Below are 12,418 nucleotides of genomic sequence, written 5' to 3'. Positions count from 1 at the left end.
TGTGTTTTGACTCTTTTTTTATTTTTTTTTTCTCTACATGTTAAAATTCATTCTTACCGTGGAACAAAATACCAATATAGTGTTCTGCATGAGAACAATAAATCTAATCTTAAGCTATAAAATTAAAAGTCACACTTAATTTTTAATTGCTAATAGTGTTTACAATGTTGGTTTAGATTAAACCCTTGAGGGCAAATATACAGGGTATGTGAAAGGCAGTTTATGACGTGTTCTTTAAGGAGGTGAAATTAAATTATAAACGACTCCTTCCATGACTTGTGAGCTCCCAAAAATACTTACCTTACTGTATAAAATCTGTTTAAGTCCAGTCGGTCTGTTGGGAGTTCATACAGTACATTCACGTACTGGTGATACTTTCACAGTTCTGATTGTAATAACTAGTAATATGTAGAGACAGAGGAACCAGAGGCTGCATCACCCTAATAATGTTTACAACAGGGCATCATCATCATCATCATCAGTATAACAGGTACTGTGAATGGAGTCTGAAGGTGTCACCAGCAGGTGGGCTACAGTTTGTCTGGGTTGAGTTGATCCGTTAAGCGTGAAAGCTGCAAGAAAGGGCTAATGGTGTTCGGACCGGAGGAGCCAAAACAAATCCATGGAGGCATGAACACCTTGGACTAGCCACAAAGCAGAGGAGCAGGGGGGCCAGGAAAGAAAACAACGATGCAGAGAAGAGTCATTGTTTGTCACAGTGTGAGATCACACGGCTAGCCACTGGGTCCCAGCTGCAGCCTCTCCTGCTTATGCTTATCCAGCCACTGTAAGATCTGCTGTTTGAGTTCCTCGTTTGGCCTGATCTGGTCCATAGTTAGAGGACTGCGGTTGAAAGGGTCTGTCTGGTCACTGAGAGGAGGACATAATTAAAAAAATAAATAAAGTTACTTATTTGACTCCTGCACTAATTCTACAGCAACACAAGACATTACGGGAAAAATATCATAGCAAGGTTGTCCACCCAATCCACTTCTACCTTGAGCACATTTTGGCACTTTGTAAGAAGTAACTAACCTGAGGAGATGCCTTGCTATAGTTGAGCGGTCTACTGTTACATTGGAAGAAGGGAGAAGAACGGGATCCAGCATCAGAGTGGACATGATGGGGTCTAAGAATTCATCTGGAGCATCCGCATACGTTTCCTCTTCCTGCTGCTGCCGGTCTGCGTGTGACTGTACAGACGCACAATGGCAGCAAATGTTTTGAGTGTTTCCTGTATTATTCACTAAAGCATTAGTCTATGATGCAAAAGACAAGGCGTACTCTAGTCTTAGTATCTATGGGAAACCACTCCAAGTAAAATGATACCTTTATTTTATCTGCAATGAGTCCAAAAGCCACAATCATGTCCCCAGGCTTGTTGATCTTCTTCAGTACTCTGACTGTCTGGGAGAAGAGAGTAGGAGAGTACGACCGTCCGTCCTTTGGGACTGTAGCACAGAAATTCTCCTCGTCACTGCCAAAGACAAATGTGTTCAACAATGTTCTGCTGTATTTCTTCTCCAGAGTATAAAGCATGACTAAAGGAACGAGATGAATCAACTGGTAATTAATCAGGAAGAATAAAGAACAAATGTCTCCAACATACCCCAGGTTTAGGTAGATTGTGCAGATGTCAGAAACAAGCTGCTGGGGTTTGAAGTCGAACTCACTGAAGTCCTTGACTTTAAGAGCACCCATCTTAGGACCCACTAGGTGCTGCAGGAAGTAGTTCAACATGGAGATGATCCTCTCAGCCAGGAAGGGGTGCACAAAGATGCCCTTGATTTCTGGGAGGGAAATTGTAAAACAAAAAGAAGTAAAAATTAAAAAACAAAGAATGGATGAAGATTTATAAAACCTTAAGAGCACAATCTTTTCTGACTGACCCGAGGTGAGGAAGGCCAGAGTGCCAATGGTCTCGTTGGACATGATGTTGTGGAAGCGTCCCAGCTGTCCAAACATCTGTAGACTGGACTCCTTCTCTCTTCGTGCATCAGGGGCCAGGCCTTCCCACTCCCCTCGATCTCGCTCCAGCTGCAGAATCTTGATTTTACTGAGATACTACGAGAGGAGGAAAAAAGAAAAATGTGTCAGGAAATGTTATTTTATTCATGATAAAATTAAAGATTAAAATTCATTTCTGATCATGTAAAACTAGGTTTTACGACCGACTAGATAATTAAATATCTCTCAAACTGGAAAACCAAACAGCTTATATATCGATTAAGCTCGTGATAAACATCCTAGTCTCACCTGAATAGCCTCATCCAACAGGAAGATGGCATCATTCATCAGGAGGTTGAGGAACCTGAGGAACAGAGGTGGGTTCATGGCCTCCAGGTTCTCAGATGCATAGGTTGCCAAATGCTGAAACAAGACACGTCAAGCAAAATGAGAACCATCCGTGAAGAATCTTGATAAATAACCTCCTGTAAATAAACTCCCGTGCTCGCAACTCCATACCAGCATGTGTACAGTAAAAGAGTTTAGCAGTTCATCACAGGGCTACGAGGGTACAGGTTCCCACTTCTTCCCCTTTTCATCAACCTATGATTTCCCTTATTACTCCGCTTGAACCTGAAAACGATGAGGTGTGGCGAGAGGGAGTGGGAGTTCTTCTGCTCTGTCGCCAAAAAACAATGTCTGAAGAAGTTGCCTGAACATAAACTCCATAATGCTCCACAAAACATTGCTATCTATGCCCACCATAAAAAAACAAACAAACAAATTTCTCATTACCTTGATGCTCTCTCTATAGTTGTCTTTGCCCCACATATACTTGAGAATTGGATACATGGGTCTCCTGTAGTTGAATTTCTGTTCAAACTGATGAGGATCACCTAAGACAAAAAAAACAGAGGAAAACTAAATAAAACCAAACATGCTTGTTTTCACTGCTACTTTCCTTATCTTGTTATACTTAACACACACACAGGTGTGCACACACAATCAAGCCTCTTTTGAGTTTGCTTGATAGCAAAAAAAAAAAACACCAAATAACTTCTTTAGATATCGTGAATGTTACAGGATGTTTTTAGTCAAGGTGATATGAAGCATATTGTTCAGGGCAGCTTCCATCTACAACTAGCCAAAAACCAAACTGCTTCACCTGTGAATTCAATGTCTACAAACACAGTGATGAGGGCCTCGGCCAGCTGAGGAGCGTGTCTATAGGTGCAGAAGACTCTCTCCCTCTGAAACATGATTGGCTGAGCAGCACCGGGAGCCAATGGCTCCATGTGAGGCATCACTGCCTCCAAGACCTCTGCAAGCTTTGCTCTTAAATGAGGGTTCTTCATCCTGTTGTGCGTACAAGAGAGGATAAGTCGAGGGATGGCTTGTGCTATGTTCCTATTGCATGATCAAAACCAACAGACATGACAGACGGAGGCGTGCACCTCTCTACGTTGCCCATGAAGACAGTAATGAAGTTAAGAATCTGCTCCAGGTTCTCAGCGGACGTCTCCAGGACATCGTCCGCAAACCGACGCAGGAAGATGAAAAAATCCCCCAAGTTCTCTGCAAAGAATTCTGACAAATAAAAGGCAGACTTTAGCTGTTACCACCCAGTAAAGGAATGAAGTCTAAGTGAGTGAATGTACTATGAGTAACCAACCACTGCTGCATTTCATGCACAGCTGCAGTAATTTCAGCACATTTTCTAAAGTGGGTTATGTATGACCCATAGCTGGGTCACAAGTTTGTGCATTCATCTAAATAACCACACCTTACCAAAAAGAGATTGTTGACTATGAAAGAGCAATTCAGTGGTCTGTAATATAAGTTATTACATGCTGGTAAGATGTGTTAACATTATCTAAAACAAGGAGGTGTAAGAAAATATTTCTTTCAGTTGTTATGAGGTGGGGAGAGTTCACATCTTCAAATTTAGGAGGCAAAACAATGAAATATTAACCAACCTGAACCAAATCAAGTCTGAGAAAATAAAGTTCTACCTTCCAGGCACCTGCTGGATCATTATAAGAACCACAGATAAAGCTGAACTTTTTTATTCTCCGCTGTATTTGTGGTTTAGCAGAAGAAGTGGTCTACCTGGTACGTAGCAGAGCATAGTATTCTGCAGGGAGGGCAGGGGAAAACTGAGTGCTACATGTTCAGGCCCCTGGTTTCCCATGCCAAGCTGGACGAGCAGAGCAGCAGTGGAAGCTTGGAGGTTAAGGCAGCATTGCAGCATGGCAGGCTGCGTAGTGGCAGCTTTGGTTGACAGATAAACAATCATCAGGCGCTCAAACTGCTCCAGGAGCTGCTCCGACATGGGGTTGCCTGTTCGCTGGGCCTCCTGCCACGTCACCTGGAGCCGGTGGAGAGACTGGTTCATCTTCACCATCTGCTCATGGAGTCTGCGCACACACACACACACACCCACATTATGCACACAAACAGAACAAGACAACATGTGTTAATGCTGACATATGGTGGAGGTAGTATGGAGGGCATACAGTTCACTACGACGCTGAGAGAACAGTTGCACTTTGAAGGCTTTAGTTGAGTTATGTCTCTCTCTTTACGGGAGATTATGGCGTTTGATCGTCTATACCTGTGGAAGCCGAGATGCAGTGTGAGTTGTGTGAGGATGAGGTTTTCAGTGAGTAAGCTGTAGGACTGTGCAGACTCCACAGGCTGCTGGGGGGGCACAGGGATCAGGCAGGTTTCCTTTTCAAGACCTGGGATGGAACAAAAGTGATTATGTATTTGCTTATGTTAAATCTAAAAAAAAAAAAACAGCTGTGCAATCTATAAACAACAATTGTAGAAGCAAAATGAATATGAGAGTTGCTGCGTTAAGAGTGATGCATAAGAGGGTGATGAATTTAAAACATAGGGGTTAGTGACAATCATACTGCCTGTGTCACATATTCTGACCTTTTGCGTGCACACTGCGATTGCGTCTCTCTTCTTCACTCAGCTCTTTGAGAGCACAGTAGCTAGGGTTGAAGGTGAGCAGCTTGGGTGAACGTGGCCTGCAGAAGGGTTGGCACAGCTTTAGCAGAGCTGCTCCGAGGTTTAAGAAAAATGCGTCAGAGGCGTACATCTGGAAGAAGATCTCTGGCATCTGATTGGCCCAGATCTTGGCTCGGCCAGCGTTAGCCTGTAGACAGTTGCCCAACCATGACAGCAGCAGGTGGCGGGTCTCAGCAGATCGCTGGAGCAAGTTTTTCAAGATCTGGTGCAGCTTGTCGTGAAACTGGCCCATGAACTGCAACCGAAGGAGAGGAAATTAGACGGTCACTATAAGGGCCTTATGCTAAAATAAGAGAAACAAATCAGCAACAGCAACTAAAAGGATCCTCTTTACCTGGTGTATGTTGGCCTCCTGGACCTTGGTCTCCTGTGCACTAGAGCGAGAGGGGTTCAGGAAGTAGCCGTGACCTTCTACCACTCCTGGAGTTTTCAGCAAGCAGGAGATATTAAGTACGGCGCCCAGCAGGGTCTTCTGATATTGCAAACCATTAGATGGGTCTTTGGGCTGAATGTGCTCCACAAATACCTGAGACAACCAAAAAGAAAAGTGTTGAAAACATAACGAAAGATGGTGCTTGGAAATAACACACCATCGTGAGATTACAGTCTATTATTGTACATTACTTAATTAGCAGCGAGCATAAAAATGATCTGTTGCTGTTGAAATGTGCACTACCATAACATTTGCTAAAGTCATGTCTCCGTGTGTCTTCTGACCTTGGCAATATCTTTATGGTGGCTGAAATAGAGGAGAACCTCAAGGTAGGAGTAGAGGAGAGGCTGGCAGAGGTCCAAGTCTTTGATGCGTCCCTGGAAAATGTCAAACACTGGTACTATGACCTCCTCGAAGGTACGCACTTCTTGGTCGGAGAGTAGGCCAACAATGACCTCCTCCACAAATTCAACCACCTCCTCCGGCTCTGAAACACAGAGACTTTGTAAGTATATAAATCCTGATAGTAAAGCCTTAATGAGAACAAGCAAGGACACAATTAAAAGTGAGAGGAGGAGGAGGAGAAAACAAAAGAAGACAAGAAAGTGAAGTCAAGCCAAAAAGAGGCCGAATCCAGGACCTACGTGCTCCATTGAAAGCTTCCAGCAGCAAATCCAGGAGCTGTTCGTACACATTCTGGCTGATGTAGATCTCCGGGGTGAGCAGAACTGTTCGCGTGTTTGAAACCGTCAGGTTCTTGCAGCGGACAGCAAATGAGAGTAATTTCTCAGGTACCTTGGTCACCTGGTGCACAGGTAAGAACACGGTTAATGAAATACATTAAAGAAAAACTATTACTGTGATGTAGAAAACAATGACGCACCTCTTCCTTAGCTCTTTGGTAACAAGCAAAAAGGTAAGGGATGGCACATTTCTCTCCAGCGTCACGGTCAGCAGACAAGTTAATGGCGCTGCATGACGTCATGTAGATGAGCTGGTTTCCTGGCTCTAGCAGCAGCAGACGGTTAAACAGAGCCTGGAGGAAAAAGGAAAACAAATCAGTCCAACCCACGCATTTGTTAAGCATCTAATAAATAATCAGATCTTCCTGTCACGTCATTCAGTGTTTGTATATGTTTGTTCTTCCGAATCCGACACTTTCTGGACATTTTTTCACCCAAAAAAATGTAGACAGGCGAGGAAGAGCAGTGTCGTAAAAACACGTTGACATTTGACCTGCTCTATGTTGTCCATGTCCAGCCAGTCTTGTCCATCTAGATCTGCAGCCATCTCCTCCAGGTAAACACAACGAGGAGGGATCCCATTACCTCCTCTAAGACTTGGGTCACCTGGGGGCGAAGGTTAATGAAAAAAAGTCAACTCAAATGCTTCATTTAGTCGAAACAAGCATGTACGCTGGATTATTAAAAAATAAACAGCCCAATGTTAGAATCAATAAGGCATGGGAGGATCAAATGCACAGCATGTACTGTATTTACGACAAGGGGCTCTGTGTAAAAAGGGGGGTGGGGGGTTTGAGCCTGCATTTCCTGCAAATCATGACTCATCCAGTCTCAGTGGTGGAGACTCAGCCGACTCACAGTGAGACTTCACCGTCTTAAAGGAGCGGTGAGTCATGTGTTACTCACTCGAGGCTTCAGATGTGACTTTCAAGACATCGAACAACGTCCATCAAGGTCCCAGAGAACAAGTGATTCTGCTATGATTTAGGAACAATACTCTCTCAAGTCTCATCATCATCGAGCCCTTGTCTGTACAATGCCCATTTCAGAGAAAGCCACGGGGGAAAATACAGATTTCTGGTAATGTAGATGGTTTGACATGGATTGTCTTGACTTGACTTGACTTTGCAACTGCTTCTCACACACAGGATTTTAGATGGGCCTCACACTGATCAGCTTTTGGATACAAGTGTGAACAGGCTGTTACAGTAACTCGACTTACAAGTATAATAGATACTGCAGACTGGTATTTATCAGTACGTGACGATGGTCCCGAGCTTACAGTGAAAATCAAGAACTATCTTCACGGACAGGAAGCTCACGAAGGTGGCTGCAAACACAGAGCCTCGATCTCATTATCACGGAGACCGTCCCGGATTACACGAAGTAACAAAGACCCCCTAAAACCCACAGAGGGACCTACTTCCGTTAGTCAGATTGAATTATTTGAAACCACAAGTTCACAAGTAAGAACCATCCAAAGCAAAACTTACGAAGATCGAAACAAAACATGACATGATGAGTAAGCAACGAGGGGACTTAATGAGCGGCTTGTCTCCGACCCTGCTGTATTAATACCCGGGGTTTGTCTTAAGTTGTACAGGGCAGTCTGATCATTATTAATTACTTACTGTTGTCCAGAGTGATGAGAAATATTCGCTGGATCATGTGATTGACGTTGAGCTGTTCGCACAGCTCCTGCCGGGACCGGAAGGAGCGGCTAATCTCTGCCACGGAGTCGTCATTGTCATCAACGCTGTCCGACACAGAGTTCTCCGACTCTGACTGGCTCTCTCCCGAGTCCTCCACTGTGGTAGCAGACACAGAGGTTAAGTATGAAACCATGAGGGTACGTTTAGGCATGATTGATCGATTGATTGATTGATTGATTTAGTTACAAGTAAATAAAGTTCTGCAGCAACCTAAGATTAAAAATGGGCATTCTTCAAATGTTATTCAACTTAAAACAAGTATTTGTGGCATACGTGACAGTTTATGTACCATGAGGTCTCTATTAACTCAGGTGATAATTCCTCCAGCTTTGTTTTAACACTCAACAACCACAGACCCCTCTAAGCAGCTAACTGAAACTCTGAAATGAAGGCAACCGATGCCTACGCAGCAGGGAAAGCGATGAAAAGATACCAGATTCAGGCCGGGGTCAGAAACGACAGTTAAAGTTAACAAAGCAATGTTTCTGGTAAAACTGCACATCTGCTGAGAACAAAGGCAAAGCAAACCCCCCCCATGCGACTGCCGAGGACAGCTATGTGCAGTGTTGATGCACAAACAGGGTCTACATGAAAGAGCGCATCATGAGGAAACCTCACCTGCAGCCTGACCACAAAAGTCAACGTCTAAAAATGCGTGCTGTACATGTGGATGAGCCAGAGTCATTCTGGAAACCGGAGCTGTGAGTTAAGTGCGGGGGTGGGAATGTTCTTCTGTGGAGTTGCATAGTACATGACTATAACACCGCACAAATGTAGAGGGTGGATGGTGCTGAATATAAGCAAATTCTCAATGCAAATGAAACCGATATGGGGCTGGCTTCTGCAACAGGACAATAATGCAAAGCATACTCAGAATTCATCATATCTACCTCAAGAAATACGAGCTGGAGATTTTGAAAGGCCCTTGTAGCACCCTGGCTTTATCATCAGATAATATGTGGGAAGATCTTATACCTGCCTACCTGTGTGTGTGTGTAATCTGCAAGAACCAGTGTCTGAAAATCTATAACTCAAGAAAGAAATTCTAGCTGGCTACAAAAGGTGTTTGCAAGCTGTGACGTCTGCCATGAAAAGAGAACAAGCTTCTTTTTGTTTTCAGTTTTCAAAAATAATATTTTCTATAAGAAATATATTGAATGTCTGGTTGCGGTTATATTCACTTCACTTCACTTTAAAAGTACGTGCCAAGTGGTGAACAAACGCCTCAATAAAGCTCTTGTTTGTATTATGCAACGTGCTGCGTTATAACCCTGAGATCCACATAAGCAGTTTCTAATTAGAGGATAGCAGGGAATCTGATAACTCTACTCACGTGGTGGTTGAGCAGAGAGCTGTTGTGGTTTCTGGCTTGATGCAAACTGTTTGGCGTCGGCCAGTGAACCGAAGAGGGCGGCGAAGGGGTTGCAAGAGATGTTCTGGTTGTTGTTGCCCTGGTCAGTCATCTCACTGGGCCTCAACACTCACTCCATCCAAGATCCCAGCCTGAAGGAACGAGTCATGCAAATTAATAAGGGGCAGAAGAAAAAAGAAGACTTGAAATAAGTGAGCGTGAACAGTACAGCTGCATTAAGTGGAAGGTGAATCTCTTGGCCATTACACAACCAAGCCTGACAAACAGCATAGTGAAATCTTTTAGGACTGATCTCTCTCCAGCTCTTTCAGTTATGTATCCAGTCCATAATCTCCACCTCTGAAATCAATTAGCATCTCCGTATCTCACGTTTTCAACATGTTAGATGGCGAATGACAAATGATTACATATTGTCATATTCTGTATTCACCGGTTTCTACACAGATTTTCAGTGAGAATATTAAAACCGCCAACCAGCGAGGTGAATAACACTGATGATGTAATGTTCTCCTGGGAAACCTTAGTCCGGACATTTATGTTGATGTTACTTTAACACGTACCACCACATGAACGTTGCTGCAGACAAAAAAGACCCCCGTGATATTGGCAAAGGGATGTTACTTACATCCTGGTCCTGTGTGTTTCCCAGGTATTTGACACACACACACACACACACAACCGGCTGATAAAATAAATCATGGTAATCAGACCACGCCACCTTCTTCAGTTTCTCCGTGGTCCAGTTCTGATGCTCACATGTCCATTATCGGAGCCTTAGGCAGTGGGACAGGGGTCAGCGTGGGCAGCCAGACTGGTCTGAGGCTATGCAGCCCAATACAAAACAAACTGGGATGCCCTGTGTTTTGACACCTTTCTATCAGATCAGAGCAATTTCAGCTATAGCAGCTTGTCTGCTGGACTTGACCACACAGGTCAGCTTTCGTCCCCCATGACCTTTTTATTGGTTCACCTCTTTTCCTTCCTTGGACCACTTTTGACTGGGAACACTCAAGAGCTTCAGTTTTAGAGATGCTCTCACCCAGTCCTACCAGCCATCAAATCTGGCCTCTTTTAGAGTCGTTTTTCTTTCCTGTTTCTAACACATCAACTCCGAGGACAAAATATTCCCTTGCTGCCTAACACGTCCTACCGACTGACAGGTACCACAATAACCAGATAATCAGTGTTATTCACTTCACCAGGGACTATTACCGATGAGTCACAATGTGACGGCGGATCGGTGCGTGATTTAACGACACTGGTGCAAGCCCACAACGTTCCTGTTTTCACTCTCCTTATTTATTTTCTTTCTTGCACGCTGTGATTTTTCCATCAGACTTGATGATTATTTCCTTTTTGTGGCTGCTTGTTTAGGAAGCCTGTGTACTTTCTGGCTTCCGAATATGAAAACAAGTGTAGGGACGCGCACAAACAAAACATCCTTCACAGAGTACACCATCATGTTGTGTTTTCCAGATTTTATGCTGGAGGATACATACATACATACATCACTTTACCTGACATCATCTGTTAAGACCATTCAACATGCTTTACTTGTGCCTTTACTGCGTTTAAATAAGCATTAGTAGTAGTAGTAGTATGGTATATAACTCAATATTAGTTGGACACTGTCATTACATAACAGAGGGCAGATAGATATAGTAGTTTAGTTTGTTGGCTAGCAGAAATCATGTCTGATGAAGTTAGAAAGTTTTAGGGTGACATTGAGAAAAGAGACAAGATGTGAAACACTAACCCTGCTTGCTTTTTGAAACTAAAGTGAACACATGGCTGACTGTCACTGTCGGGACTACTAGTTGAGTGCTCACCTCCTCCACGTACGGATCAACATTTCTACGTGTTGTCACGGTTACCCGTCAGTCCAGCACCTTTCAGCTACAACTTTAGAGAGCTAGCTTTCCAGCTCGTCACCATTACGCCATTTTAAAGCCGCCAAAAGACCCCCTTAACCAGTGTAGTAAGTAGAAGCAGGTTAAGCTACTTGACGCTACTTGGCTAACTAGCTAGCAGGTTTAGCTAGTAGCTCTGACCGCCCCTGCACCATGGATAGTTAGCTAGTGTGTAGAGTAGCAAGCTAAGCTGTCATGGGGTCACTACGGCTCTATTTCAGCGCTGGTTTCACAAACTAATGCGCCGATTTCACGTGCTGTTGCTCTGAATAACGCATATAAACGACAAATAGTGGTGTCGTACCTGTTCGACGGGAAGAAATGGGTGTTTTTGGTCGGAAAAAATTGCCTCTACGAAACCAGCGACAGTTCCTCAGTAAATAGAAACTGCACACGTCATCAAAGTGAGACGGAGCCCGCTGTGCTGAGTAACTACAACTTTTTACTTTTTTTTCCCCCCCGAAACATGACAACAAAGGTTTTAATCGGAAAAAAATAATAATCTGTAAAGCTGTAATATAGATACTGAGGCAGTGTAACTCTGAATAAATAAAGACCTTACATAACCTGCCTTTTAACAAGCACTTGGGTATCAATACTAATCTATCACAAGATTATGTAAACATGAGCTGTGTGCGCAGTTTATTAAATAAGCTAAATAAGATATTCAGTAATGTATTTATTTTACTAGATGTACTAAATTACCTTTAACGACATTACTCATGTCAGCTACATCTGTGTAAACTTATTTATCTATAAAGTCTGCAGTGTTTCCTGACCACCATCAGAGGGCAGCAGCAGATTACATCTCTTACCGTGAACCTGTGTCTGATGCGTAAAGCTTTCATTATTAATGTGCACTTACTTGCCAGTTCATTGGGTATACGCATTCAGTTGCATTGCCCCCTTAAAACACACCACTTTCAGGAATGAATTATTACATCTGTTGCATGACTCCTTCTAGCCACTGAAGTCAGATCTCCATGACTCTGGCTTTGTGTTTGGATCCCTCATGCCGCAGAATGAACTTGCCAGTGGTGTTGCTTTAATGGCTGGGTAAACCATTTGCACTGCACACTAGCTACATGAAAGCAGAAACCTATCAGCCATTCACAGTATCTTCTCTGAGCCTTTGTAAGCCAGCCGCACAGAAGAGATTGGTCTCTGTGTTTCATTCAAGGGCTATTTTTCTCCTCCAAAGCAGATTATGTGAATTATGCAAGTGAGAAATTTCAGAACCCCGTTAAGTAATTATTGTGTCA

General features: G+C 43.5%; 1 protein-coding gene across 1 annotated transcript; it reads right to left on the bottom strand.

The window, feature by feature from the left end:
- Window positions 1-11,664, bottom strand: ube4a (ubiquitination factor E4A). Its single transcript, XM_084559178.1, has 20 exons — window positions 11,461-11,664; window positions 9,208-9,377; window positions 7,794-7,970; window positions 6,656-6,768; window positions 6,303-6,455; window positions 6,064-6,223; window positions 5,704-5,906; window positions 5,321-5,512; window positions 4,888-5,221; window positions 4,562-4,688; window positions 4,057-4,364; window positions 3,402-3,534; window positions 3,113-3,303; window positions 2,743-2,843; window positions 2,257-2,370; window positions 1,890-2,064; window positions 1,610-1,790; window positions 1,330-1,477; window positions 1,036-1,193; window positions 1-870 (listed from the first exon to the last, which is right to left on the bottom strand). The coding sequence occupies exons 2-20, from the start codon at window positions 9,335-9,337 to the stop codon at window positions 735-737; spliced, it is 3,234 nt and encodes a 1,077-aa protein (XP_084415304.1). The 5' UTR covers window positions 9,338-9,377; window positions 11,461-11,664; the 3' UTR covers window positions 1-734.
- Window positions 11,665-12,418: the final 754 nt, after the last annotated feature.

This window comes from Chelon labrosus (assembly GCF_963514085.1).
Source record: "Chelon labrosus genome assembly, chromosome: 13".
Lineage (NCBI taxonomy): Eukaryota > Metazoa > Chordata > Actinopteri > Mugiliformes > Mugilidae > Chelon > Chelon labrosus.
Note: the sequence above shows the minus strand (reverse complement) of the source record. Positions and strands in the feature narration are given on the sequence as shown.